Source organism: Leishmania donovani, chromosome 17 (genome assembly GCF_000227135.1).
Source record: "Leishmania donovani BPK282A1 complete genome, chromosome 17".
NCBI classification, from domain to species: Eukaryota; Euglenozoa; class Kinetoplastea; order Trypanosomatida; family Trypanosomatidae; genus Leishmania; species Leishmania donovani.
In genome coordinates, this window is record NC_018244.1 from 254,074 (window position 1) to 281,483 (window position 27,410).

Genomic DNA, 27,410 nt, shown 5'->3' on the forward strand with positions numbered 1-27,410 from the left:
TGGCGCACCAGCACCCAGCACAGCCGAAAGCAAAGAAAAGTTAACACGAAGGGGAGCGCGCGAGAGAGCGAGACCCACACGGGAAAGAAGCGACGCTCCCGAGGCAGTGCCCAAAAGGCGGCGAAGCAAAAGGGGGGTGGGAGGGGGCTGATCGCGCAAGTGGGCGCCCCGCTCGTCCAGGTGTCGACAACTGCGGGAGAAGAGGAGGAAGGCAAACTCGGGAAGAGCTCGCACGTGCTCAAAAGGAAAAAAGGGATACGCGAGTGCGAGCGAGTGGCAGCAACAGCGTAGGCGTAGGTGCCTGTATATCCGCCCGGGTTTGTGTGGGTGTGATGGTTGCTGCCGGCGTGCAAATTCGCACGCTTCCTTTTTTTCTCTGCTGTTCTGTCGCTGTGCCCACACCCCACACTGTGGAGTGTCGCGTGGGTAGGAAGCGGTTGGGGGGGGTGGAGGCTTTGGCAGCACGCTCGCACGCGTCTTACACGTGTGCACTGACGCCACTGTGTATGTGGCCCACCTCACCGAAAGCACACTGTGCGGATGGCGAGTCGCGATTTCGTTCCCTCCCGTCGAACTTTGCTGTGGAAGGGGGAGGGGGGCGCATGCACCGACTTGGAAAAGAGGCGGTGAGGCGCAGAGCAAGCACGGTGAGGCGTTAGGTGGAGTGTATGGTGGAGCAGGGCCATTCGCCGTGTGCGGCGGCGTACACACACATACACGCATACACACACAGAGCGAGAGAGAGAGGCGGTCAGGAAAGAGGTGTGTGTGTGTGTGTGGTGGGGAGGGGAGAGGAACAAAGGACGAAAAGACAGCAAAGGAAGGAGGCGCGAAGAAGGGGGAGAGAGGGATAAGGTGGTCAGGTGGGTCTGTGTTGGTGAGAGAGTGGGCGAGACCGGGTATACCTCCTCCCTACATGGACGCTCAACGAGAGCACGTCTGTGTGGCGTGTTGTCTCTTCGAGGGCTGGGAAGCAGTCGGCCGACGACGACACACGGACGCACCAACACGCTTTGTGTTTTCTTCGCTCACTCAGAAAAGCCAACAAAGGAGGGGGCGTAGCAGCCACGGATGGGAAGGCACTCACTGATGATGATGATGTGTGTATGTGTCGCTGCCGTGCCACTAATACATACCATAAAAGCGAATAGGAAGGATGGCGAAGAGGCGGAGGGAGGAAAGCCATCAGAGAGCGTGTGTGTGTGTGTGTGTGTGGCAAGAGAAGAGATGCGCTACAGCATCTGTGCCACCTTCACTCTCCACCACGCCCATGTGTGCATTGCGGCTGTTGCTACCCCACCCCCACCCCTCCTCTTCCCACCGCTGCGTGCGCGCTCCGGGTGGGTTTCTGTGTGTTTGCATCGCTGTTTGTCTTCGGCCCCCCGTTCTTCTTCAGTGGTACGGCGAGGTGGCGCGGTTCAGGGAGCGAATCAACTTCTCCGTCACCTGCCCCGAGATGCGCAGCGCTTGCAGAGAATCGTAAGCGGCAGCCGCGCAGTCGGTCGAAGAAGCCTCCGTCTTGACAGCAGCTGGCGGCGAGTGGCTTGCAGTGTCGGTTGGGTTGCCGGAGATGACTGGCGCGCCCCTGTCCTCGCTCTTCGCATGACGGGAGTGTCGCCTCCTTGCGTGACCGCCGGCAGCAGCGAATACGGCAGCCGCCCCTGATCGCGACACCGCTGCAGCCAGGCGCACCTTCGCCGCCTCATGGCGTACTTGCAGCTTTTCATAGCGCTTTAATAAGCCCTCCACCTCTGCGTGGTGGCGATCCTGCATTGCACATGCCGCCGTCTTGTAGACAGAGATCTCTTTCTCGTAGTAACTGCGCTGCGTGCTAAGCTCACTCTCAGCACTGAGAGCGCGCGCCTGCCACGTCGACGCCTCGTCCAGCTGCTCCTGCTGCGACGCGAGCTCATCGGTGGCGAGCCGGAGGCGCTCCTCCATGGTATGCATGAGCCCCTCAGACGACACGACAGCCGAGCGCAGTCGCTCGACCTCCGCCTCCAGCTCGGCGATGCGGGACTCCGCAGACCGCTGGTCACTGCACGCAGCCGCCAGCAGCTCCCGTGAGCTCGCCAGGTCACCCTCCAAGCGTGTCCGATGCATCTGCGCCTCCGCCTGCAATGCGCTATGCTCATCCTGCAGCTCTGAGTGTGCGGTGCGCAGCGCATGCAGTTCGTTCCGCAGATTCTCGACGATGCGCTGGCACTGCCCTGCCTCCTCTCGCAGCTGGGCCACCTCGTGCCCCGCAGCCGGAGACGATTTTGAAGCAGACGTGGCCGCCAGGCTAGCGGCAATCTCCCGCAGGGAACTTCGAAGCGCGCCTACCTTTCCTATGGCCTCGTCGCGTGTGGCCACTAGCGCCGCACGGCTGCTTGCCTCCAGCTCCACGAGGCGTGCCTGGCTCAGCTCCTGCTGCCTCTTGGCTTGTTGTAGCACGTCCTCGAGTGCACCCTGCAACTCCGCGCACTTCGCCTCCAACTGTCTCACCTCTGACGCCAGCTGTCGTGACGACAGCTCCCACTGCGCTGCGCTGTGCCGCGACTGGTCGTGCGCCTGGGCGAGTCGGAGGTGCTGCTGCTCGCATTGGTTCGTGAAGATTTCCTTCGTCACCTGCATGTAGTCCAGGCGGGCCTTCAGAACTTGGTTCTCCTCCCCAAGCCGCCGAAGCTCCTTGAGCATTTGCACCTCCTCCTGCAGGGCCTCCGCAGGAGTGCGTGGGAGCTGGTAGAGATACTGAAGACTCAGTGACGAGGGCGCTGTCGTCATTGCGGTAGAACCCAGTGACGGCGTCGTAGTGGTGGTAGCGGTGGCGGTGGCAGTGGCGGGCAGCTCCGCCGCAGCGGCCACAGCAGCAGCTCTATCGGCAACCAGCTCCCCACCCCATTGCTCTGCGGCACGACGGCCACCATCGTCGCTGTGGCCACCCGACCGCTGCTCGTGGACCTGCGCAAGGCCACTGCCAGCGAGCATTGAACGAATGTTCGTAGCCGGCGAGGGCGATGACGACCCGCCGGAGGTGGACGACAGGTCCGTGACGCCGCGAGCGTAAGAGGGGTTGAACTCGCCTTCTCCGGTAGTATTGTCGACCTCATTGTCACCACCGTCGAGACGCACCCGCTGCTGCCGCGGAAGCCGTACCGCCTTCCCAGCGCCGAGTCGGCCTTCATCGCTAGTGGAGACCGAAGGGGTCATGAGGGAAGAGTTGTGCGGCTCCTCGTCGTGGTTGGCACCACCGCGTGGGTGCCGTCGTGAGCGACCACGCTGCTGCTGATGCAGTGTATCGCCATGGTCGCCATCGCCACCTGGCAGGTCGGCGCCGGCGTCATCGCCAATATCAGTGGGAAAGGTGCGCTGGAGCGGTGTCGAATGCGGTGGCTGTGCACCTGCGGAAGCGGCAGCGCTGATAGGCGAAGCGGGCCTTGCGAGTGCAGATTGGTGAGAAGTGGGCGAGGGCATAGGAGGCAGTGGTGTCTCGGCCGCCACGCCGCCGCCTCGCTGAGGTGCCCTGTACTGCAGCTCTTCAGGCGATGAAGACGCAGACAAGAAGGTGTACGGCGATGTCGCTTCCGTCTGCACCGTGCCAGTGACGGCGGCCTCCGCTGCACCGGGAAGAGAGGCGAAGATCTTTGTATCCGGACCATCTAGCGGCTGCGGTGGGGCCAAGTAGCCTGTCGTGTTGGTCGTCGTGGCGGTGGCGGTGGGCGGCAGAGGTGGCCAGGAGGCGGACGGGGAAGGGGAGGCGGAAGACGTCGCGGTGGCGGCACTGGCGACTGCTTGCACCGCCGCCCGCACCCGCTCGCGACTTCCTGTTGCGCTGCCGCGCGGTGGCATATGATGGATATGAGGTTGCTGCTTCTTGGCAATGTAGAGCTGCAGCCACTGATTCTCCACCATCATCTTTTCCATCTGCACGTGCAGCAGCGCGCGCTCCTCCACCCACTGCGCCTCCCGTTCCTTCGCCCTTCCACATGCGGCGACGCCGTCCTGGTAGACCTGCTGCAGCTCCAGCACTTTCTCCCGCTCCCGCGCGTAGGCGGCGCACTCCTCCTGCGCCTTTGCCAACTCACCTTTCAAGGCTTGCACCTCCCGCATGTAGCGCGAGGTCAAGTCCTGGAAAAGTGTACGCAACTGCAGCACCTCTGACGGAGATGCCCAGTCGCTGTCGTGGCGCTCCCGCATCTCTGTCAGCTGGGTGGCAGAGAACCGAGACGATACCTCGTCGTCGACACTGATGGAGGACGTGTACGTGGCAGCCGCCCCTTCGGTGGTAGCCGCTGGCCCTTGCTGCGCCCTCCAGGAGGCGGGCAGCGGATCGCGCCTCTGAGCGCTGCGGTGAGACTGCTGCTGCCGCGTAGGCGTGCGGCGATCCCATTCCGGCGAGCCGCCAGCCCTCTCCACGTTGGCGCGACGCATTGGGTGGGCAGCTACCTGTGCAGAGGACGACCAGCGCTGCTGCTGCGGGGGATGGCGTTGGCGCGAGGACGGGTGCGCTGCTTTATGGCTCTGTAGCGACGACGAAGATCGCGTTGGCGTTCGCGAAGGTGACGTCGATGAGGGGCTCGCCACGCTGTCCAGCAGATGCGCCATGGCTCTGCCGTACTCCGGCGACGATGTAAAGGCAGAAGCAGGGGAGGCGAAAGCTGTCACATCGAAGAATGACCCAAGAGTGCGGCCGCCAGGGGAGAGATGAAGAGCCGCTCCACTACTTTGGTGGGGCGGGGTGCGTGTGGAAGCAGCAGCAGTAGCAGAGACGGCAGTTCGCGCAGAAGTCACGTGGCGGACGCCAGGGCTTCCAGCAGCCGCGCCGCTGCCGCTGCTGCTACCCGTGGCTGGTGTGGTGCCGCTTTCCTGTCCACTCGGGTAGGTCGGTGACGAGGAGCCGTTCTCCGCTGACGCCGCGCGCGGCGAGGTCCGGTGCTGCTTCTCCACTGTGCAGTGTGGTGTCTGTCGGTGATCCATTGGCTACGTGGGTGCCCCTCTATAACTCTATGCATGCGTGGGTGTCGATGGAAGCGTCACTGCGGGCGCGTCGCACCACGCCGGGTGGAGGATGTCTCGCTACCTTTCGGCAGGTAGGCAACGAAGTCTATTTACGGATCACGTGGTACTATCTGTCTATGTCTGTCTGCGTACCGTGCAGCGGTGCGTGCACGGGTGACGGACGCCTCGATACCGGCTGGTTGATCCTCTCCCCGCCCGCCCACTCACTCCGCGTCCTCTTCCACTCCCGATGCGGCAGAGACAGAGAGAGAGAGACGGAGGGAGGTCGTAAGCAACGAGAAAGAAGATCAGGCGAGTGCGAGCGCGAGGCCGAGGTGGAGAGAGGGGAGGGAAGGGGAGTGGAGGGTGTGTGTGCGTCTCTCTCTCGACTCTCCCTCGCCGCTGCTGCCTGGGTTTTCCCTTTCCTCTTGCAGCGACGAGTCGGTGGATGGGTATGGCGGCACCAACAATCGCTTGCGCATCAACACGAACAAGAAGCAGTGGCAGTGGTGGTGGTAGTGGTGGTGCTACGTGTACCTCCCACCCCGCCAGCCGCACTCGAATGGCGAAGAGCAATGCACGTAGACGGCATGTTCCAGAGAGAGGGAGGGAGACATGTATGACGGATAGCGAGATGTTATTCGTCATGATCCATAGCGCAGCGGCAGTGGCAGGCGTGCATGCCTCCCCACCATCAAGACGTACTGTCGAAGTGTCGAGCGGCGGAGGCTGGCCACGTCCCATCTCTGTGCCCCCCCCCTCCCCTCCCTTTCTCTCTGCCCTCTTAGCTTTCTTTTTTCGCTTGGCCGCTTACGGCTGCAGCTGCAGCTCGCCGCTCTGGTAGGGAGATGGGCAGGCGGCGAGAGACGACAGCGTCCGCAGTGCCGTGCGTGTTCACGTATGCCTGAGCGCATCGGCAGTGACAGCAGCCACAAAGATGATGTCATGCGGGCCCCTCTTACGTTTTTGTGGGTGGGTGTGTTTCTATGGAAAAAGACATGAAACGAAAAGAGGAAGAGGGGGAAAAGGGTCGAGATCATCGCGCGCAGAGGCGAAGAGAAGCGCAGAGGAGGGGAAGAGGGACACAAGTGGCCATACATCCCCCGATGTCGTTCCCTCTCTCCTCACCCCTCTCCACCTTTTATGGTTGTTACTGCTCTCCTTCCCTCGACGGGCAACTCAGTCCATGCCGTGCACAAGTATCTTTACACGCTCGGTGCACGCATGTGTGCACGTGCACGCGTAGCTGTCTATGAAGGCGTCCTTTTCCTTGCGTTCGGGTCACACGCCTGATCACTCCTGATGGCCACCACCGTCGCCCACGCACCCGATCCTCGAGCCGACACCCTCTGCACTAAAAATCAGCGAACGTCGCTGGCATCTTGACGGCATTCGTGGAGCCGTCCTGGTACACGTAGCGCACGCAGGCGTTCGCGGTGGGTGGATAAGGAGAGTGCGGGCGGGGAAAGCGACCCTTGCCAGCGTCTCCCGATGACGGTGAAACCAGCGACGACGGTGACGCGGCGGCGGTGGCGCTGGCGCTGAGACGGTCGCCAACAGCACGAGGGCCACTGCGCGTGGTGCTAACAGTCGATGCTGCCGCTGCCCCTGCAGAGTCGGTGCTTGGCAGTGGCCGACCAAAGAAGTCGCGCCGCACCGTCGTGGTGGTCGTCACAGTTACTGACGCGGTCATGGTCCCGTCTGATCGCGGCCACTTGTTGGCGGGTGCATCCACCCCCTCTGCGCCGTCTGCCGCCGTTGCATGCTCAGCTTCGCGAACATCACCCTTCACTGTAGAGTCGGCTTTGTGGGCGGGATTTGACGAGGCTGTGGCGGTGGAGGCAACGCTGTCAGCGCGCTGCCGCTTCACACCTCGCTCGAGCGCTTCCGGTGTCGACTGCTGCGACTGACGCTTCAGGAGCTCCATGGACTGCATGATGCGATGCTGGCGGATCTCACCAGACAGGATCTGCCGCACCTCGTTCCGCATCGGCATCATCACGGATGCCACCGACGGCGTTCTCGACGGCTCACGGCTGTCGCCACCACCTGACTTGGTTGCAAAGGCCGGAGAGCCAGTGCTGCCTTTCGCATCTGAGGGAGACGGTGATGTGTGGAGGCCGCTGCCGTCACGCGGACCGGCACCGCTCCCACCGAAGCGCGACGAGCGTGAAGAGAAGGAGTAGCCACGATAATCACCGCCGCCGCTTCCTGCAAGCGCGCGTTCCACCGGACGCACCACGCCTGCAAGGAGTCTGTCCAGCTCCGGAGTCAGTCGCCACGGCGCCTCATCCTCCACGTTCGCCGTGGCCAGCGAGCCGAATGAACTGAGCGACGCTCCAGCGGCACCAGCAGCGGCAGCGGCGGGCGACGGGGTGTACTGCCGATCCCGTTGGTAGTCCAGACCGTACTCGACGTGACGGGCCACAGATGCCTGCAGCAGGCGCTTCTCTGCTGGAGGCAGCCGACTGAAAGAGGAGATGGAGTGCGCAGGCAGACGCAGCGATCGGTCGAACAGGCACCGCAGTAGCATGGGTACTACATCGGTGCTTACAACCTCGTCATCGCCGAGGAACGCGGAGGCGTGCGGGCGGCACCCTTCACGGAATTGCTGAGCAGCATGCTTCAACTCCGACTGCAAGCGGCGCAGTGTCACCTGCTCGCGTGGAAACTCGATGCGGCTCCCGCGCGCCGCGGTGCTGCAGTGCACGTAACACGTCAGCGCAGACACGTGACACAGCCGCTCCGCCGTCCCCATCAGCTCCGGATGCTGAAAGGCCGCCGCGACCACCACGTCCTGCTGCGAGAAGCTGTCAGCCGTGGCACTGGTGCGGGAAAAGCTGTAGTCGGTGTAGGCGCGGTTCAGATAATTCTCCTGGAGGCCGTCCACCAGACTGCCGCTGTCGGGGCAGCGAGACAGCTTCTGAGCAGCGTACAGGTAACCGGGATCGACACGGAAACCCATCGCTACTGGCTGCATCGCTGCACGCGCCGACGCGCTACCGCCACCTCTCGACTCCGCCGTCCGTGTCGGAGCGTAGCCCCCGCCTGCCGGAGCACCGACTGCCCTCTCTCGCTCAAGCGCACGACGTGCAGGAACAACGTTGCGGTTGTGCTGGGCGGCGGCGGCCTCAACGAAGGCCTCGTAGTCTATTCCGCACTCCTGCTTCAGCAGCTGCACAGCCTTGCTACGCTCGGGCCGGGTGAAGAGTAGCTGCCAGCTGTCACGCAACGCAACACGGGTGTCCTTGCCTTGCATGCGTCGAATGAGTTCCGTGACGGTGTGCCGCGACGGCGTCGTGACGGCGGGTGCCGCGGTGGCAGAGGAGGGCGCACCAGTCCCTGCATCAAGACGCTGCTGTTGCTGCTGCTGGTGTACAGCGCTGCTGATGAGCTGCATCGCATTCAGGCAGCTCCGCACATCACCACCGCTGGTCTTGATGAGCTCTGATAGGGCCATCGAGTCGAACATCGTCGCCCCCTCTCGCCGCGCGATCTCCTCCAGCCGTGAGAGTAGTCGCTGAGGACGAATGGGCGGCATGTGGTACACGTGGGAGCAATGCTGCCGCAGCGGTCGCAGGGATGGCACGTAAAAGTCGTTGCAGAGACAGAATACCGGCCGATGCAGCTGCTGCTGGATGAGGTACGCGGCCACACTGCTGTTGGCAATGCCGTCCATCTCATCGATGACAAGGCACTTGGGACGGAGCAAGTGCTGCACCAGGGAGGAAGAGGCACGCGGCGACGACAGCGCTGCTGCTGCTGCCATTTCGGCACCGGAAGCGTCACCGCTGTGACCTGTCTCAAGGCCAAGATTTGCACGGTGATCGATAGCGGGCACCGCCAACCCAGCAGCAGCCGACGCCGCCGTTGGCCGGCGGACGCGACCTCCAGTAGCCGGCCCGGCCGCGGCCACCGCGGTCTTGATGAGCGCCTCCAGCCGCGATGTCGTCCGCTCAACACTCGCGTTCACCTCGATCACCTCGTAGCCGCAATGCGCGGCGAGGACGTGGACGAGTGTCGTCTTGCCAACTCCAGGCGGCCCGGTAAGGACGGCAATACGCTCCGCGGGAGGTGAAGCCGCGGCTGTAGCACCGGCAGCTGATGCCTGCGCGCCCTTTGCTGCCGAAGGCGCGTCATCTGGGAACACATAAGCATCCCACGACTTGAGCCACTGCAGGAGTCGTAGGTTAACGGTTTCATCGCTGAGCACCTCGTGGAACAGCTTGGGGCTGTACTTGGTGACCCACAGCTCCCCGTTGGAGGGGGCGCGATGTGGCCGAGGGCGCGCAAGAGTGCCTGCAGTGGCGGCGCGGCATTGACGTGCCGGCTCCATGAGTCGGCGCCGCTCTCTCTCTTCACCGTCCAGTACCTCGTCGCGGTCGCCAAGCGCCTCCAGCTCGCAATGATCCCGGCCTGCTGCTGTCCGCTGCACACTCTGCCGCTCCGTATCCTCCTGCTGCTTCACTCGCTGTTGCTGCCGCTTCACCTCTTCAGCGTAGATGTCACGCAGCATCGCTCGAGCGTTTAAACCGTCGCGAAGAAAGCCTGCAGGGTCGCTCGCCCGACGGTGCATCGACGAAGGCGCCGCGTCGGGCACGTCTTCCTCGTCGTCCTCGTCGTCCTCGTCCTCCCGGTCGCTCAGCTGCATAGCTGCGCCGCTGCTACAAAGTGCTGCCGCCTCTTCGTCTCCACGCACGGTGACAACGCCATCATCTGCTTCCATGGCCTCGACGTCCACTACCTCGCGCCGGTGCGAGTGGCCCACGGTCTGTGAGATCTTCCGCACACCTGGTCTCTGAGCGGCAGACGCGGCAGCGCCACCAGTAGTCGTCACCCAGCGCACTCGCCCGTTGTCTCCACGGAGCAAAAAGCTGGCGACGCCGACAGGAGGAAACTCGAGGGCGCCCCGCTGTGACGCCGAGGACGGAGGCAGAGAGGGCATGGCCGCCGCAACAGCCGAAGCAGCCGCAGGGCGCGGCGAGGAGGACTTTGGTACGGCTGTGGCAACGGAAGTCATGGCAGGGGCCACCGGTGCCATGGGACACACTGGGCCAAACGCGGGCGCCACAGCAGCGTCATTCGCGCAGGGGACAGACCGCAGAAGATCCTCGTCGCTAAACTCATCATACGCGTCGTCGCCCCCACCGCCGCCATCGTGGCCGCCACGTGCCTGCTGCGGCGGCGGCGGCTGTTCTTCCCCCATGGCCTCCCGCCAGGCCTCCTCGAAGTCCATCACGGCAGGGAGTTCGCTTCGTGTGGTCCACTTCGTTTTCGCGCACTGGTCGAGTGCTTTCCTGCGCCTGCTTGCACAGCAAAAGAGAAGTATGCGAAAGCGAGAAAGAGACGCAAGCAGCGCAGTATGGATGTACGTGTGCGCCCATATATATATATGTATGTGTGTGTCTATAAACTCGTCGGCGCCTATTCATGCCTGTCGGTCGACGCGTGCCGATGGTCAGCGCGGGTTAGGAGGAGAACCTGTCGATACAGTGGAGTGCTGCTCCCCTCCTCCCACAGCGCAACAATTATTACCCAAACAACAGACCTCCCTTCTTTAGTCTGTAGACGGTTAGCCGCCGTGGCGCACACGGACGGTGAATCCTCTCGATGTGCACGTGCCTGTGATGTGATGGCAATAGCGGTGAGCGAGCGGCCCTGAGCAAAGAAAGGGCGCGCAGACAGAAGGGCTGCGTAAGAGCGAGAAGGAGAGCGTGAAGGGGCAAAGAAGCGGATTATGTCAGCGAGCGCGTGCGCTAGTGTGCGCGCGGAGGAGTCCGCAGTGAAGGCAGAGATACATCCGTCAACGTCCCCCCCCCCAAGCTTATACGCGTGGGCTTAGGTGGAGGTGCTACAAAAACGCTAATGAAGAGCACCGCTGGCACCCGCACAACCACGGAACCTCTCCCTCTGCCCGTCGATGGCGCTCCTCCACCACCACCACCACACCCTGAGCGGAGCTGGGAGAAGTGATCGGTAGAAAATGGAAGGCAAGAGTTGAGCAGCCCTGGCAAGAGCCACGCAAGTGCTGAAAGCACGCGCACAGAGAAGGCCACCACCCCATTCCCATCAACTCCCCCCCCCCTCGCATGCATGTGTGGGCGCATATGCCCGCCAAGCGAGCGCAGCGCTGCTGTTTCCGTATTCGTTCCGTTTCTCGTTGGTTCTTCTTATGTTAGTCAGTGCCCACTTATACGCTTCTTTTACCTGTGCGTTGTTTTGGACAACGGGCACACATACACTCGCACACAAGCGAGGGGTGAGCGATGGCGAAGGACAGGTGGAGAGACGGACGCCTCCGACCTTCGGTAGGGCGTGGAGGGACGACGAGGGGCAGATCACAAACACAGAGGGAGAGGCGCATGGGTCAACACGGAAAAGGTGAATAAGTTGTGCCTCTCTGCCCATGCCCGCCCACCCCTTCCCCTCCTCCTCCTCCTCCCCCTCCATCCTTTCCTTTTTCGGCATCCGCAGGGAAGTACGCACACACACGCGTGCACACACAAACGTCACGAAAAGCGCCGTATCAGCGCAGGAGAGCAGGCGGTGGTGGCCATTAGCAGGTGTCTGTCGGTCTGTCGGTGTATGCATGTGTATTGTGTGTGAAGGCTTTTAACGGTGTGCGGGGAGGAGGACATATGAAGGAGGAAGGAGTGTGAGGTATGCCAAGAGTCGCTCGCGCTGATCCATGGCAGCTGCGACATGCGCGATGTTAGCACGGTGGCGGCTGATCCGTTCCCCTTCTGTCGTCCCTCCCTTACTCCATCAACGCAGAATGCGGATGCTCTCACGCGTCCGCGCGTCCTTCCGTCCCGTCGTTCCTCCTCCTGCTCCACTTGCCGCCTTAAACACCCATCTGGATTGCTACGCTGCCGGGGATGCGGACGGTGCCGCTGCTCACCGTGATGACGTTGTCGTGGATCTTGGTGCCGTTCATGTGCTGGATGCACTGCTGCACCGACTCCGGGTTGTCAAAGCAGATCATGACCATCAGCTCGAGACGGTTCACATCGAGAATGCGGCCGAAGGCGGAGAAGTGCTCCATGAGGTATCTATTCGTGGTGCCGAATGGCACGTTGTCAATGAAGGCAACGTTCGCCTCGAACGGCGGTAGGCGCGGCGGCGGTGGCGGCGGTGGCGGCGGCGGGTGAAGCTGGTGCTGCTGGTACTGCTGCGGCTGCTGAAAGTTCTGCGGCGGCTGCAGATGAGCGCCACCGCGACCACGCATGCCACGGTGGCTGCCACCAGCACCGCGGCTGTTGTTGTTATTGCCGCGGCCCATTCCACGCCCACCGCGGCCTCTACGCGTCGTCTCCGCACCCGTCACCTCCGGCACGCCGTTGCTCCTCCTCGTGTGCGCCTTGCGCTGCTTCTGATCCTCATACGACTCGAAGTTCAAGAACTCCGCAGCGAGGCTCTTCTTGTCACTACCGGCGTTGCCTTTCTTCGTCTGCGAGCGCTTGCTTCGACTGCCGCTGGTCGTCCCCTTCTCCTGCTCCGGAGAGGTAGACAAGGCAGTGGCCGCCTCAGCGATACCGGGAATGGCATCGAGCTTCGCCCTGGCCGCCTTCGCCGCCGCCTCGTCGCGGAAGGTGACGAACACTGTCGTGATGTCCCTCTTGTTGTTCTTCTTCTCGCGGAAGGAGCCAACCGCCTCGACCTCGGGCCAATCCCGCAGCGTCGCCTCCACCGCCGAAAAGTGCGTCGTCCGGCACGACGTCTGCACAAGTCGGCCGTCCATCACGAAGACCGTTCCCGTGCGTGCGCCTGTGCGTACAAGAAGAGCAGCACGATAACGGCGCTAGTTGTATGGTTGAGTACGGGCGCGGTTTGTCTGGCCGCGTCTACGTCTGCGCTCCCCTTCTTCAGTTGCTGGTAAGGCCCCCTCTTTTTTTTTCGGCCGAGAGGCACACGTGCTTGGCGCGCGCAGGCACAGCAAGCAAGCGAAACGAAAGCCGGCAAGCACACACACGCACAGCAAGCGTGCGCGCAACAGAAGACTTCCCCGTGTTCGTTACGGGCGCGGCCGTTTGTTTATGTTAAGGGTTTTGTCGGTTTGTGTGTGCGTGTGTATTCCCGTTGCTTCGGAGAGTTGGGCGTGGGGTGTGGGGGGGGGGGGGAAGCTGATGTGTGCACGTATATATATATATTGGGGGGGGGGGTATGTGCAACAGAGGGTTTTGCACGGCTCGTCATTCGCGGGTGGAGAGAAAGGGATGCGGTGGGCGGCGAGGGAGCACGTCGAAGATGAGAGAGGGAAAGAGAGCTCATTCAAGTCTGGGGTGCGCGTTCGCCTCTTTCTGTGCGTCCACAGACACCATTACGATGCGACGGGTCCACCTCGCAGAGACGACAGTGACGCTGCCAGTGCCCTTTTCAGGGGGTGCGTGCACATGGGTCACTGCATCGCCCTATGCACCATCTCACGGCTTGTACGCCACTGCGGGTCCTTTGCCTTTCCGTCGCTGTCCACGTGTTGCTCTGTGCTGTGGTAGGTGGCGCTGAACGACTTGATCGCGATATTGGCATGCCAGCGCCACCGTCGTCCGGGAGGGGCGAGTTGGCATGGCAACGTTGCCAGATGAAAACGATGCAACAGTCGACTACCATCTCGCCGGAGAAGAGGAGGAAAAGAAGGTGCTCGGCGCTTGCACGCAGAGAGTGTGTGCTTAGCACTCTCCAACATCCAGCTCTCTCACACGTAGGCAGACGCGCGCACACACACACATGTATTAAACTTACTTCTCCAGCGGCATCGCGCGAGGATCGCTGAGGTGCTGCCAAATCACTTGCAGCTCCTCAAGCTCCGGCAAAAAGTCGGCACTCCAGCGATCTGCTGTGATGACGCCATCCCGGTAGGCGGACAAGATACGCTCGTAGATGCTGAAAGCCGCGTCACGCTCCTCGACGGAGGCGGCGCCCTCCTCCGCCTGCATCCGCATGGCGGCGCTCATCGCGCAGAGACCGTCGAAGAGGTGCGACACAACGCGCTCCATCTGCAGTGCAGTCTTCTCCTCTTGCGGGAGGGCATCGTAAGCCGCCTGCGCCGACTTGAGCTCGGCTGCAGCGACAGCCTCGGTCTTGTTCCGATGCATTATCCCAGCCGCGTGCAGTGACTGCAGCACCGCCTCCCCAGACGACTGTGCGGGACGCTGCGTGAGGGGTGTGGGTGACGCTAGCTGGGCTCGAGCAGCGGCAAAGCCGTCGGTGTCCACGCGAAGGGCAGCTCGTCGCAGGAAGGCGGCGGGCACGCCAGACTTGGCAGGGCCCTCCGCGACAATGTCAGCGATACGAAGGATGTCGAACTGCTGAAGGGCAGCAAGATAGGGGTCATTGGGGTCATCCAGCAGCTTCTGCAGCGAGCTCTGTGCCCGACGCGGCGCCGTGAGCGGCGAGACGTGCATGGCGACAGCTGATGTAGCCGGCGCATGGAAGATGGTGTGGCAAGGCGAGCGGACTCGCTGTGAGAGGCCAGTGCGACGTACGCTTCTCGCGCGGCGGCGCACCGTTCTCGGCGCCATCAGCACTGGTGCGCGCACGCGTGCACCGGCGAGCAGACGAAGAGACATGGATGCAGAGGGCAGTCGGCAACGCGGTTGGACGGCGCTCCTTCTTTGAGGGTGACAACACACGCACACGCGTTTATGTTTGCGTGTTGTGTAGGTGTTCACGTGGTGACGGAGAGATTTTTCGATTCAGCTGTGCGGAGACAAGAGAAAAAGGGGGATGGAAAGAGTAGCAGCTCGCGTACCCGCGTACACGGGCACAGGCCTTCCAATGGTAACTTGTGATCTCTTTGTTGGCGTACATCACACACACACACACGCACGTACTCCTCGAATGATGCAAGCTGGGAGTGCATCCAGGTGACGGGTTGGCTGATTGTTTTCTCATCTGTGTGGGTGTGGGTGTGTGGATGTGCTTTCATGCACAGTGATAGCGTTTCCACGAACTCTATGATGAGGGAGTGCGTACAGGGATCCACAATCGTGAGAGAGGGAGCCCGAGAGGGGGGAAGGCTGGGAGAAGAGGATGCAGGGGCGGCAGACGGAGACGAGAGGCCAGTCGTGTGCACAATGACAGAGCGCCATAGAATGAGAAGTGGGCGTTGCTGTGAAAGAGAGCGGGAGAGGGGCATGAAGGCTGTGTGGACATGAACGGCAGCAGAGGGTGGGGAGACAACGAGGGCATGATCACCTGTCGCCTGTACCGCGGCCCTGAACTGACCTTTGCACGTCGCTCGCTCCTCCTCCACCCCACCGGCCAGGATAGACGCGTCTCTCTCGCGCCTCTCTCTCAGGCGCGTTGTGATTACCTCAGCCACACACACAACGCCTCCTCCAAGCGCCTCCGTGGCCGATCCACTCACCAAACCGCTGCCCACCCTCTTCCTCCGTCAGCGTCCACCTCTGCTGTCTCCTTTGCCTCCCGCTCGTAATTCTATGAAAGGTAAAGCCTGCGTGCGCACACAAGCACACATGCTTGCATGCGCCACGCGCACTGCCGTTGTTACATATGATCTCACAGGGCTGGAGAGGCCACGTTGATGTTCTCGCACAACTCGCCCAAGGCACCACGCACGTCGGCGCGCAGCGCCGAGAGCTTGGACCGCAGCTCCGCCACGTTCTGCGACCACACGTGCCGATTCCCCTCCACCGTGTGCTCAGCGCGACGGCAACGAGCCTCAACCATCGCGTCGATCATCTCTTGGTGCAGCACGAGCAGACGCCGCATGTGCTCCATGGCCGGTTGCACGATGGACAAGCGAAGCTCCTCTGCGGATGATGGCGCAGTGGCCGCAGCGGCAGCGCTGATCGTGGGTGTCGCACTCCGGCGCGATGCCCCGGGAGTGGTCAGTTCGGTAAAAGTGCCTCGTGAAGCTGCAGCTGCGAGCCGTTGCTCTCGCAACGCATGGAATCGCACGCAGGCCGACTCGACCTCACGCGGTAGCAGTTGTCGCAGATGCTGCTCAACACGCTCGGTGAGCTGCGTCTGCTCCTGCACTCGCACTTCCCGCTCATGTCGCAGACTGGTCGAGAGGCGCGCGGAGAGCGCCTCCTGCTGCTCCTGCAGGTTTGTCACGTCGCGTGTGAGGGCCTTTACAATGTCCTGAAGCATGTCGGCCTGCTGCTGCAGCGGTGCCCGGACACAGCATGTCCACGCATTTGCCTCCTTCTCCAAAATGGCCTTCCACTCAGCCTTCCACTCCGCTTGTGCGGTTTTCAGCGTCTCTTGCCAGCCCTGCTTCAGCTTCTGCACGCGCCGCTCATGCCGGCGCTCGTTCTCATTCGCCAGGCCATACCGTCGGTCGTCCTCCTCGAGCAGCACCGCGCGAGTTGCAGCGCGGAGGTGTGCGTCGAAGGCGTCCGCAGAAGAGAAGGTTGCCCACAAGGGGGCGGTGGCGATGCCTTCACTGCCTAAGGTCTCGTCTGCGTGTGTACGGCGCTGATGGGACACCACCGCTTCCCCAACGTACGTGTGCAAGCGCTGCTCAAGTCTGTGCTGCGCCTCTTGCTGCTCGTCGCGGTGCTGGCGGAGCTGGCACTGCACCTCACCCTGGACCATCTCCGCGAGTAGCGGTCGAAAGTGAGGCAAAAGCAGCATGGCGAGACGGCGCTGCTCCGCCGGCGTGCACTGTGTCACGGCCGCCACGACGGAATTCGGGTCGAAGTCCACCTCCCGTCTTTTTGCGTGAGTCACACGTTCATCGGGCGAGTTGGACCGGAATGCGGTCGCCAATGCCTCACGCATTCGTTTTTGAGCGTCTTCCGCCGTACCAATGGCCTCGGCACGCACCCGACCCACCTCCTCGCGCACCTTCTGAAGGTCTTTTCGGACGGCCGCGCATAGCGCCGACAGACCCTCGCGTAGCCGCTCGATCCGGTGCTCCTGTGTGGTGCGCCACATCTCCTGCTGCCGACGTAACTCAGCCACTGTTTCCGTAGCCGCCGGCGCATCATCTCTCTTCTGTCCCACGTCTCTTGTCGCCTCCCTTGCAGCCCGATCAGGTGGATGCACTCGCTGGGGTGCACCTGGGCTCTCCGTCGAGAACGTATCTGTGGGAGCTGGAAGAGAAGATCGGCGGGATGGCGCACGTGTCGCATGAGGTCGAGAGGGCAGAGGAGGGGCCGAGTGGCGGCGACGTCCCCTGCCACTCTGCAACTTTGTGCAGTCCTTTCCGTGTGCGGAAGAGTGCGCCGAGGTATTCCGTCGACCATGGGCGTTTGCTGCACCAGCAGCAGCGGCGTCATCAGCCAGCAAGTTGCCCACGAATTCCCTCGTCTTCTTCACAGCGGGCGATGGTGCGCGACTGCCGCCATTGCCGCCTGATCTGTCCCTCAGTCGGCCTAGGACTGCCTCGGCCCTCCTCACAGTGTAGCGGAGATGCACCGAAGAGGACGATGACCGGGTCGAACCCGCCGACAGGGATGACGACGAAGAGTGCCGCGGCCGGGACGGGTGACGGTATTCTGCAGTGCTGCTGCGCCGTCGATGCGACCGCGCGCTGCGAGCCTGACCACTGGCCGCTGGAGGAGCAGCGGAAGGCCGGTAAGCATGCGAGCCGCTATTGTCGCCTGCGCTGGATGACCGTCGAGCGGCCAGCGCATGAAAAGCGGCGGTCCCCTCTGCACCTGTCGACACGTCGGACGAAGACAGGAGCGACGACGCTGTAGCCTGAGTGGCGGAGGTCTGCTCCGCGTGCGACGTCGTAACTGGAGCGTAGCCCTGCGCCTGCGGCTTCTCCGCACGGCGGTGTTTTTGTCTCTTACCCTCTGCAGTTGTCCGAGGCTTCGCATCCGCGGGGTTCAGAAGTGGATCGCTGCTGGGCGCTCTTGTGGCCCACGAAGTCACGTCTTTGCTGACTTCCGCTCGTATCTTGGCGACGAGGTTCGCCAGAGAGTCACTAGCGCGAGACGGCAGTGGACCATCCGAGACCGCAGGCTGCCGCGCCGAATCACCGTGTCTGGTGAAGTGCAGCGGTGCCTCAAAACTGGCAGATGGCTGAGCACGTTGTTCAGCGTCGAGGGTGAGGCCCGCAAAAGAAGACGCCGGCGTCATCGATGCCACCGACGGCAGCAGCGGCGGTCGCTGCGAGGAAGACGGTTCGCCAGAGCCTGTGCCGTTGTGCACCGACGGCATGTGCGTACCGCGACAACCACCTCCATCGACTGCCGGGGATATTCGCCGGGAAGGGTGATCAGCGCTGGTGTTACGACTCGATCGCGGCCGTGCGTCGCGTTCGGAGGCGTAGCGAGTCGCATCCTCAAGGCTACGCGGCGAGGACGAGTGGTGTGGTATGCGGCTACCGAGCTCGCCACCGCGCCCCAGGTCGTCGCAGGGGAAAGGAGATGACGCGCAGCGCACGTGCAGCGGTCTCCCCGCGCTGGCGCAGCGATGGTGGCGCCCGGCCGCCTCCCGCGCATCCACCGGCGCGCAGGGCGAGAACGAGGAAGACGGAAAAGCCGTGTCGCCGCCGTCGGGCGTCAGCCTGATCCGTTCTCCATCGCCTTCGCAGTCATCGTAAGGAGACACATACGTGCACACATGCCCGGCCCCACGGCGCAGGTAATCCAGTTGGGGCGGGTTGCCGTCTGCGCGGCGCTGACTACAGTACGTGTCTTCGCAGTATCGCTCTATGAAGGGAAAACCTCTCCGCCCAGCGGCTGCGAAGGCAGACATCGGGAGTGGAAAGGATGTCGTGCAGCGATGGTGGTCTTCCTGTTCGTCGCCGCACCCCGCGCCGCCATCCGCGCCCGGTGACACGCGCCGTCCGAGAGAAGGGGAGGAATGTGAAGCCGCATGTGAGGCCGAGGCGGCGTAGGAGTTGGGCACTGCTGGCATGGAGGCGCTTCGCCGCTGCTCGCAGGGGCACACGTAAGGGCTAACGCAGTCGTGACCGCTGCTCCGCGCCTCCAGGAAAGGCGAGGGCAGCCCGTGTGGGGTTTCGCAGTGGCGGCTCGCGACCCGAGGCCACGACATGCCGCGGCTACCGCGGCCTCCCCCGCTTCCTCCCCGCTTGGGTGGCGATGATGGTGAGCAAACTGGGTTCCAGATACCGCGCTTCCACGGTGGCGGCGACAATGGCGAGCGCTGCAGTCGCAAGTGTGGGTGAGGAATGTCGTAAAGGCCTTGACACACCTCGCAGTACGAAGCCATCCTACTGCGAAAGCGATGGGGTTGTGCGCCACTCGTTACGTACCGGCGAGAGCGTGTCTACGCGTGTCAGAGAATGAAGATAGCCAAGAGCGCGAGTAAAGGCGGAAAGGAGCGCAAGAGAGAAGAGTTCCAATGGCGAGGCAGAAGCAGCACCAGCAGCAGGAAGACACGTGAGGAGAGTGGTGCACAAGCGAGAATGTATTTGCGGCTCCTGCGCAGACACGCACCCCAGTGCGTGAGTCCCCCTCTTTTCTACGTAGGAAGAGCTCAGCCTTCCCACCTGCTAATATCCTCATCGCCTGGAAGGGGAGGAGCGTTGCGCAGCGGTGGTCCTCGAATACCAAAAGAAACAGCACCCCCACATGCATACGCACAATCACGCTCTTCTTTCTCTCTCGCCCTCCTCCCCTATATCTCGTGCGTACGTCGGCACTGCGGTGCATCAGTGAATCGGCGCATGCAGCGAGACCACCAGCAGACATACACACAGAAACGAATGTGACGATACGCCATCCATCATCCTCTTCTGCCCCATCACTACAAACACCTTCTCCACCTTCGGCTGATGCGGCGGAAAAGAAAAGAAGGTGCGCGTACCCGCAGGCGTGTGGGCTACGATGTTGCCGCACACGGGCGGGCAATAACGCATGCACAGAGCAGAAACCCAAGACAGACACGCGAGCGCGCAAGGGGAAAGGAAGGAAAGCGCACAGAGACGAACAGACAGAAAGACGTGCGCAGTAATGCAAACTTGCCTTCGCCTGCGCTTCTCTCTCGCACATGCGCCCCCACCCCGCCCCCTTCCTCCGTCCCGTGTCGCGCCTTCTCTTGGGGGCATTTTCTTGCCTGCCTGCTTTTATTCACCTGTGTACCTCACACCTTCGACTTGCGCGGCGGCGAGGGGTCCGTCCACCCTGGCACAGACACCAGCGTGCTCGGCCACACCAGCCCCGTCAGCTCGCCACCGTAGACGCAACCGGAATCGAGCCCGTAGGCGTACGGATACACCTGCAGCCGCCGCTTGGCGTCGTGGCCGTACACGACAGTGAAATCGGTGTAGTCTCGATGAATGCGCCTTCGCCACTTCGGCGCATCCTCATCTGCCTTCTTTGGCTTCTTCTTCCCACTGTCGTCTGCACCATCGACGGTGCCACTTGCACCGCTACGGCTGTGGTCGCGGCTTCGGTCACTGCTGCTGTCGCTTCTGCCGCCGTCGCTCGCCTCCTCGCCGGCCACAGAACCTTGCAGTTTGCGGGCCAGCTCCGACCACTTCACGCCCCAATTTGCACCGAGTCTAGGCCGCTCCAGTGTCGCAAAGGCGGCAGAAACAGAGAGGGCCACGTGCGCTGGCTGCCCCGTGGCCTCATCGGTCGGCTGCCTCCAGTACTTTTTGGCCTTTACCAGGTTACGCATGCGCGTTACAGCCTCGACGCTCTGGGCAGCAAGCGAGATCGACGGATCGATGCCCGCATGGACAACGATGAGCCGATAGGCATGGAAACACAGAATGTGGGGAACAGACACCATGAAGGCAAAGACGTCGTCGGGGCATTGCAATGCCAGCGGGTAGAGGCTGCTGCTCGCCTCCTTGTCCGTCAGCGGAACATCCGCCCGAAGCTTCTCGGCGAGCTGCAGCAGCGCCGCGTCGTGATTCCCCAGTACGCCAATCGCACCGATGTCGCGCAGGAACCGCACGACGCCGTACGAATCGGGGCCTTTGTTCACAAGGTCACCGACGAAAACGCAGACATCCTCCACAGCACCATCCTCGGCTGATGGCGAGGCTGATTCTCCCAACGGACCTGGATTCAGAGCAGCCGGGATGCACATGCTCGCGCCACCGCCACGAGAAGGCAGAGGTTCAGCTCTGGAGAGCGGCGATGCCGACGACGACGTCAGCAGGGTGGGGCAGCGCCGAACAACTGCATTGGTGAAGTGAGCCTTTACAAGAAGCTCCCGCAGTTGGTCGAGACAGCCGTGAATGTCGCCGACAAGGATCAGGCGGCCTGCGGCACGACCACAGACATCCACGACGCGGAGAGACATAAAGACTTTCGGGGGAAGAGCGAAAGGCGAGAGGGGAGGGATGGTGCCGTGTGCCTTCGCGCACCTGCGCCTCGTGAAAAGCAGGGGGAGGGAGGGGAGAGACTCTGTGCATGGACGGGGGCACGATGAGGAGCAGGGAAGGACAGGAGAAGCCACGACGGTTGCCAAGGTAGCCGGCGCACGGGAGGTGCGAACGCTCTGCGGCAGCGAATATCGCGGCGTGTGTGCGTGTGCCACATATGCGTGTGAGTGCGTGCGTTTCCTGGGCGAAGCGCACGCACAGACGCGACACTAAAACAAAAGAGGGCACACGGGTGATCGCGGCTTTCATTCTTGGCGCTGTGCGTGAACAACCCGACACGACAGAGGGTGCCTTGGCCTAAAGCTGGGATGCCCGCGCATGCAGTCTGACCGCCTTCCTCTCTCCCACCTCGACGCCCCGTCCGCTCCGCTTGTCAGCGATAGAGCCGGGGTCGGCTCGCTTTCCATTTTCTTGCCTTGGCCATGCGGCCTCCCACCCACCCCAACGGCCCTGCTATAGCGCATGGCCGGCTTGCAGCAGTGGTGGCGCTCCTGCACATGTCACAGCGCGTGCGCTGGCAAGGCGAAGGGCACACGCACAGACACAAGAGCCGTTCATCACTGCTGACATATATCGCCTCAGTCATGGTCGGCCGTGATCGCTCCGCCTTGGCACCACCATCGCTTCAGCCAAGCACACACACACACACACACACCTCCGCGTGTATTTAGATGTCATTCCGAGCCGGCGGCGGTAGAGGAAAAGAGTATCGCAGAGAGGTACGCCCTCTCGCGCTCGGCAGCGTCGCGAGCCTCGCGCTGCACGGCCTGCGTCGCAGATCGAAGCTGCCCCATAGACTGACAGAGAGAAGAGGGCGAGGAGGAATGCACAGCTCTGATGTCTTCGTCCCTGCGAACGGCCACCTCATCGCCTCCGTTGAGTTGTCTACGCTCGATCGCCGCTACGTGGCACTGGCTACATGGTGCGGTACTCGATGTGTTGTGAGCAGCGCCACACAGGCGCACGGCCTCCGCCTCAAGCTGCGTGGCAGCCCTCTCCAGAGCCTCCAGTGCAGCGCTGGGGTACACTTCAAGCTCGCCAGCGCTGGTAGCGTGGCACTGCGATGGTGGCGGGTGTGATGCTGCACACACCAGTGCGCCACCGCCAATTTTCATCGTTCCAGTGCCGACGTGATGGTGCAGCACTTCACCACCGCACGTGCCTTCGTCGATTCCGCGTGCACTGCGGTGCGTTGTCGAAGGCGGTGTCGTTGCCGCCTCTACATGCCGCTCGTGCTGCGATCGCGATGGCGGCGGTCGACGTTGCCGTCGTTCGCGGCTTTCTACGTCGCTGGCTCGGTCGCCGGCGCGCGCCGCCACCTCCGGAGCATTACCGGCAAGGGAGAAAGACGCTGAAGCGGAATGGCGTGAGGCGTCACGGCGGAAGGGCGAGTCGGGGCCTCTGCTCGAGACGGTGCTTGACGCACCAACATGAATTTCGAACAAAGACGCTGGAGCCGCCACTGACGTCGATGATGCCGCCGCAGTGCCAACGTGGGGATGAGTTCTAGCGGACGGGGCACAGGCGTCCCCGCCCTGCACGGCGCGCGAGAGGAGCACCGCTAGCTGAGTTGAGACAGCGCCGAATGAGTCGGTGCCGGCACGATCACCTGCACTGTTTCTTCCACGCGTGGCTAGCCGCTGTGCGTTCATGCGGTCCCACAGTGTTGCAGGTTCTGCTACGTCGTCGCACCGGCGTTGTAAGCCGCGAGATGCCGAAGATGATGGAAGCGACGAGGCGACGTCGCTGGCGATGGGACTCACTGGCGCAGCAGTCAGCAAGGAGCGCTCCGCATCCACGCCATCAAGCGTACAATATAGAGAGTGGGAGCCCAGCGCAGCCACTGGAGAAGGAGGTGCAGCAAAGCAGCTAGGTGGCGAGTCTGTGGGCGGACGAGATGCAGCACTTGCGTGTGCACCATTCCAAGCCCGATCTCTCGCCGGGGCAGGAAGGCGGTGAAGATACGGCGAAGCGGCCGCACCGCTGCGCTGGCGGCGCAACCCAGCCAGCTCTGCCTCCAGCTCCATCACGCGGTCCTGTAACACGGACTTGGCCGCCTGCTCCTGCGCCAACTGCGCGTGCCAGCGATCTCCCTGCTGCTGCGCTGCTGCGTAGGCGCGAGTACAGCGCTGAAGAAGGCGCCGCAGAAGCGCCTCGGCCTCGCGCATGTGCGGGGCTGCCGGGTCCTCTCTCGGCCCAGACAAGACACTCCCCACCGTCGCGGAGACCCTCGACGCCACTGCAGGAGGGGAGGAAGACAGCTCCAGCGCCGACTCGCCATCCCCTTCGCTTGCAATCAGCGGCGCGGCGTCCGCGTTTGTGCTTCTCGTGTCAAGTATGGACGCCTCGCGCGCACGACGGCGCCAATCCACGAGTTGTCGCTCCAGCCATGTCACCTTCTCCTCCGATCTCACGAGCTGCTCGAAGATGAGGGTGCTGGTGGACGCGAAGGTCGCGCTGTGGGACGCGGCAAGGTCAGGGTTGCCGCCAGTGAGCGCACTACGAAGAAGAGCACCAACATCGGCTCTGCGGTCTCGTGCACCAGCCAACGTCGAAGCTCCGCTGGAGCCCGGCATAGCGTCCACGGTGCCAAAATTGGCGGCTAGACGCCGCTGGAGCGTCGCCACCTCCTGTATATCGCGAGTGTGACGCTCTGCTAGGGCAGACAGCTGATCAAGCGTCGCGGCCTCATGCGCGCGCCACGCCTGCACGTCGGTGCGCATTTGGCCGCACAGCCGCACAAACTCGTCACAGTAAGGCCCCAGAAAGGCGGCGAGGGCCCCATCCGGAGGCGGCAAGGAAGGCGCTGGCGTGTGCGTCGGGCCCTCACAGGCGTGAGGTGCAGCGTCACAGGCGGCGGAAGCTACGACCTCCGCCGCACACGACCCTTCCCCTTGAGAGGCGATAGTTGTGTCGTAGAGGAGTGCTTGGGGAGGGCACAGAGACGCAGCGGTGGTGTCGACGTCTGCCATCGAGTCATGTACCGCAGACTCGACGCCGATGTGTGATGGCGCTGACGGCAGGGGCGCTCGCTGTCCTTCGAGCGAGCTTGGCTCACGCCTATGTGCCCCGGCACCTGGGCGTCGACCGGTTCGAAGCACAGAAGGTGGAGAGCCGGAATTCCCCACTTGTGGTGTGTGCTGCGGTAGAGGGGTCTGCTGCTTGTGATGCCCCTTATGTGCCATGACGCCCCTTGTGTCAAAGAGTGAGGGCTCTTCATCCTGCCTCACAGCCTCCATGGCCGCAGTCGCCTCCGCTTTCTCGCCCACATCGAAAGACTCGGACTCGAAGAGAGCGTGGAAGCGCTGCAGCCGTGCCTCCTCAGCGTGTGTCGCAGCCGTGGCGCACGTGTCAGCCACGCTGGCTGGCGCAGTCGCAGGAGGGGCTGTAGAAAGCGCTGCCTCGTCTGTGCTCCTCACTGCTCCCACGGCGCGTGTATCAGCGTGAGCCTGATGGTGAACGCGCTGTAGGACGTCCACGAGCTTTGTGGATCGCACATCCGCCTCCACCCGTGGCCGAAGGCTAAAGCCGGGAGAGTCTTCCGCGTCCCCAGTCACATTGATGCTGAGCGGCGCTGTCACCGCCGCGTGGGTGCCGACTGCCACAGTGTTCATAGACATACGCCTCATCGGAGCGGCACCGACGCACAGTGCGGCGCCGCACTCGCTGGCCGCCGCAACACGGGAGCTGTCGGCCGCCACACTGGTGGGCAGTGATGCTTGCATCGGAGGAGCTCGTAGAACGCGCGCAGCTTCCTGCCTCGCACTGCGCCCTTCCTCATCGTTGCTAGCCGGCAACTGCGAAGCCATCAACGACGCCGATGGCGATCGCGCTGTAGCAAAGGGAGGTGAAGCAGTGCCACCTTCATCGGCTGCGCCATAGCGCTCTGCCACAAAATCCCTCAACAGCACCGCGTACTCGTGCAGCACTCGCCTCGCTGCATCTTCGTTATCGAGACCGCGCACACGGGGCAGCCCCTGGTGGTGTTGTTGCCCTTCCTGCTGATGCTCTCGCCCAAGTGCAGCCCAGCCAGCCGCAGCAGCCAGCACCTCGCTGTTGACGTCATCTACTGTCGCCTCCGCTACCACAGCGCAGATCGGCACGACCAGGGAGCACGATGATACCGCACTAGACGCGATCTGGAGGGAAGTGCTGGTGTCATGGCGCAGAACAGGAATCAAGCTGTCAACGGGCCCTCTAGACAAGGGCAAAGCGAAGGTGCTCAGGGTAGCGCCGACCTCGGCGAGGCAGGTGTGCGTGAGGGCAGCGAGGCTGTATCGGCTGCTCCACGGCAGTCGCGGTGTGGGCAACTGCGCGGGAGCGGCGCGTCTTTCGGCTGCCGGGGCCGTCGTTGTGCGGCCCACTGCAGATCTGCCTCCCTGACCCTCTGCACTCTTTGGAGAAGAGGTCTTCAGTGGACGGTAGCCGCAGGACACGCTGGGGCCGGCCACGTCCCACAGCTTCCAGATACCAACTGGCGCCGGCACTTCTGGCGCCGCTGAGAGCAGGGCGGCAGGACCGGATGAGCCACGCTTGTGACCGGCCTCGTCACTGAAATTATCCATAGCGCGCTGCGTCGTCCACGGCGGCTGCTGCTGCACCTCCTGGTGCTGCAGGGGCCTGAGGGGCTCGCAGGAAACGATGAGGGTCACACACACGTGGCACATCCTCTCCTCCAGCGGCTCGCATGCCGGCTGCAAGAACGCGAAGGCGGTTGGCGACGAGGACAACGCATTCGCCTCTGGATGCCCCGCCTCGCCTGTCAGAAGGTGAGTGTGCCGCCAGCCGGCCGAGCACGACAGAGCCGCGTAGAGCACCGCCATGGCGTCGTGAATAGACTCCACACGCACATAGCAGGCTGCCGGTATGTCAGACGGGTGATCGACAGAGTCGTCCAGCCCCTCCACCTCGTCGATCTCGGTGCGCAGCACGGTGCCAGAGAGCAGGTCCACCGTCGATCGCGGTCGCTGCAGCACAGAAGGATGGCGGAGCGGGGCCGCGTCGCGCACCTCCGTCACACTCATCGCTGCTACAACGCGGGTGTCAGCAGGCGCGTTGGCCGGCGCGAAAAGACGGTTCAACACGGCGGCGAACAATCCGCTCAAAGCCTGGGATGACTGCGATACCGTCGTTGGCGCCGCTCGCTGCCTCGATGGCCACCCCAGCGTGCCGCCAAAGAGAAAAGAGGAGTTGGCCGCGCCCTGCGGCCCCATGGTGAAAGTCAGCACTTCACGGTTCTCTCCTGTGGCTGCTGCGGTTGTTGCCGAGGCACTGCGAATCCTGTGGCTGCCTACGCCTCCGTGCCGCTGCAGAGCGTGACCCTGCAAGAGCTCCTCGGCGATCACTTCAGCCAGCCTCGCTGTGAGGCACGAGTCTGTGTAGGTGAGACAAGCTGAGTCAGGCCCGTCGGCGTGATGTTGCGGCCGTACCGGACGTTTCTGCGCATAGTCGCTGGCGGCAGCGGCTGCGTCGGCACCAAGCCCCTCGACAGCAATGAACGGCGTCTGCACAACCACCTCCATCGTGGCTGGTCGCGCCGACGCGGAGGGCGAAGAGGGGAAAGCTGCAGAGCGATCGCTATCGCGCATGCCCAAGCCGACGACCTTGCCAGCCTCCCCAGCGTGCGCTACTTCACCTCCGCGAGAGTGCTGGTGTCGACTCCGGCGCAGCACGTTTGATGCTGACAGTGATGAAGCCGATGGCAGGTAGCGCTGGCGCAGCACGCACAGTCGTGATGTCACCTCACTTGAAGTCGAACCTGGAGCATTCGCAGACGGATCGATATGCGTGTGTGCGCCACCGGTGGCGGGGCCGGTTGCGATGACACCCAAATTGGCCGCCGCCAGCCCAGTTTCCTCTGCAGGCGCGTCCCTTCTCTGCTCATCCTCCATCCGCCATGACCGAGCCTCTCGCCAGCGCAGGGCCACGCACACACGCGGCAGGGGGGCCATGGGGACGCGGTCGCATCGGTTGCGCTCCATCAAAGTGGGGTTTTGTACAGGAGGTGAGTGAGTGAGTCGCGGCGCAGCAGCGTATCGGTGTTCGTTTCTATCAGGTCAATCAGCATGCATCGCCTCAACGTGCGTGTGTGCGCGTGTGTGTCTGAAGTGTGCGGCGGAAGCCTCTCTCGCTCTGCCCCCCCCCG

General features: G+C 63.1%; 7 protein-coding genes across 7 annotated transcripts; all 7 read right to left on the bottom strand.

Annotated features, from left to right (window-relative positions):
• Positions 1 to 1,392: 1,392 nt before the first annotated feature.
• On the bottom strand, positions 1,393 to 4,587 carry LDBPK_170590 (hypothetical protein, conserved; the record flags this gene model as incomplete). Its single annotated transcript, XM_003859865.1, has 1 exon — positions 1,393 to 4,587. The coding sequence occupies one exon, from the start codon at positions 4,585 to 4,587 to the stop codon at positions 1,393 to 1,395; it is 3,195 nt and encodes a 1,064-aa protein (XP_003859913.1).
• Positions 4,588 to 6,334: 1,747 nt separating this feature from the next.
• LDBPK_170600 (hypothetical protein, conserved) lies at positions 6,335 to 10,216 on the bottom strand (the record flags this gene model as incomplete). Its single annotated transcript, XM_003859866.1, has 1 exon — positions 6,335 to 10,216. One exon carries the CDS (start codon positions 10,214 to 10,216, stop codon positions 6,335 to 6,337), a length of 3,882 nt encoding a protein of 1,293 aa, XP_003859914.1.
• A 1,608-nt stretch (positions 10,217 to 11,824) lies between these two features.
• Positions 11,825 to 12,721, bottom strand: LDBPK_170610 (RNA-binding protein, putative; the record flags this gene model as incomplete). Its single annotated transcript, XM_003859867.1, has 1 exon — positions 11,825 to 12,721. One exon carries the CDS (start codon positions 12,719 to 12,721, stop codon positions 11,825 to 11,827), a length of 897 nt encoding a protein of 298 aa, XP_003859915.1.
• A 997-nt stretch (positions 12,722 to 13,718) lies between these two features.
• Positions 13,719 to 14,384, bottom strand: LDBPK_170620 (hypothetical protein, conserved; the record flags this gene model as incomplete). The annotated part of the gene is made up of 1 exon (XM_003859868.1): positions 13,719 to 14,384. The coding sequence occupies one exon, from the start codon at positions 14,382 to 14,384 to the stop codon at positions 13,719 to 13,721; it is 666 nt and encodes a 221-aa protein (XP_003859916.1).
• A 1,117-nt stretch (positions 14,385 to 15,501) lies between these two features.
• Positions 15,502 to 19,137, bottom strand: LDBPK_170630 (hypothetical protein, conserved; the record flags this gene model as incomplete). Its single annotated transcript, XM_003859869.1, has 1 exon — positions 15,502 to 19,137. One exon carries the CDS (start codon positions 19,135 to 19,137, stop codon positions 15,502 to 15,504), a length of 3,636 nt encoding a protein of 1,211 aa, XP_003859917.1.
• Positions 19,138 to 20,010: 873 nt separating this feature from the next.
• LDBPK_170640 (bis(5'-nucleosyl)-tetraphosphatase,symmetrical-likeprotein) lies at positions 20,011 to 20,967 on the bottom strand (the record flags this gene model as incomplete). Its single annotated transcript, XM_003859870.1, has 1 exon — positions 20,011 to 20,967. The coding sequence occupies one exon, from the start codon at positions 20,965 to 20,967 to the stop codon at positions 20,011 to 20,013; it is 957 nt and encodes a 318-aa protein (XP_003859918.1).
• Positions 20,968 to 21,939: 972 nt separating this feature from the next.
• Positions 21,940 to 26,853, bottom strand: LDBPK_170650 (hypothetical protein, conserved; the record flags this gene model as incomplete). Its single annotated transcript, XM_003859871.1, has 1 exon — positions 21,940 to 26,853. The coding sequence occupies one exon, from the start codon at positions 26,851 to 26,853 to the stop codon at positions 21,940 to 21,942; it is 4,914 nt and encodes a 1,637-aa protein (XP_003859919.1).
• Positions 26,854 to 27,410: the final 557 nt, after the last annotated feature.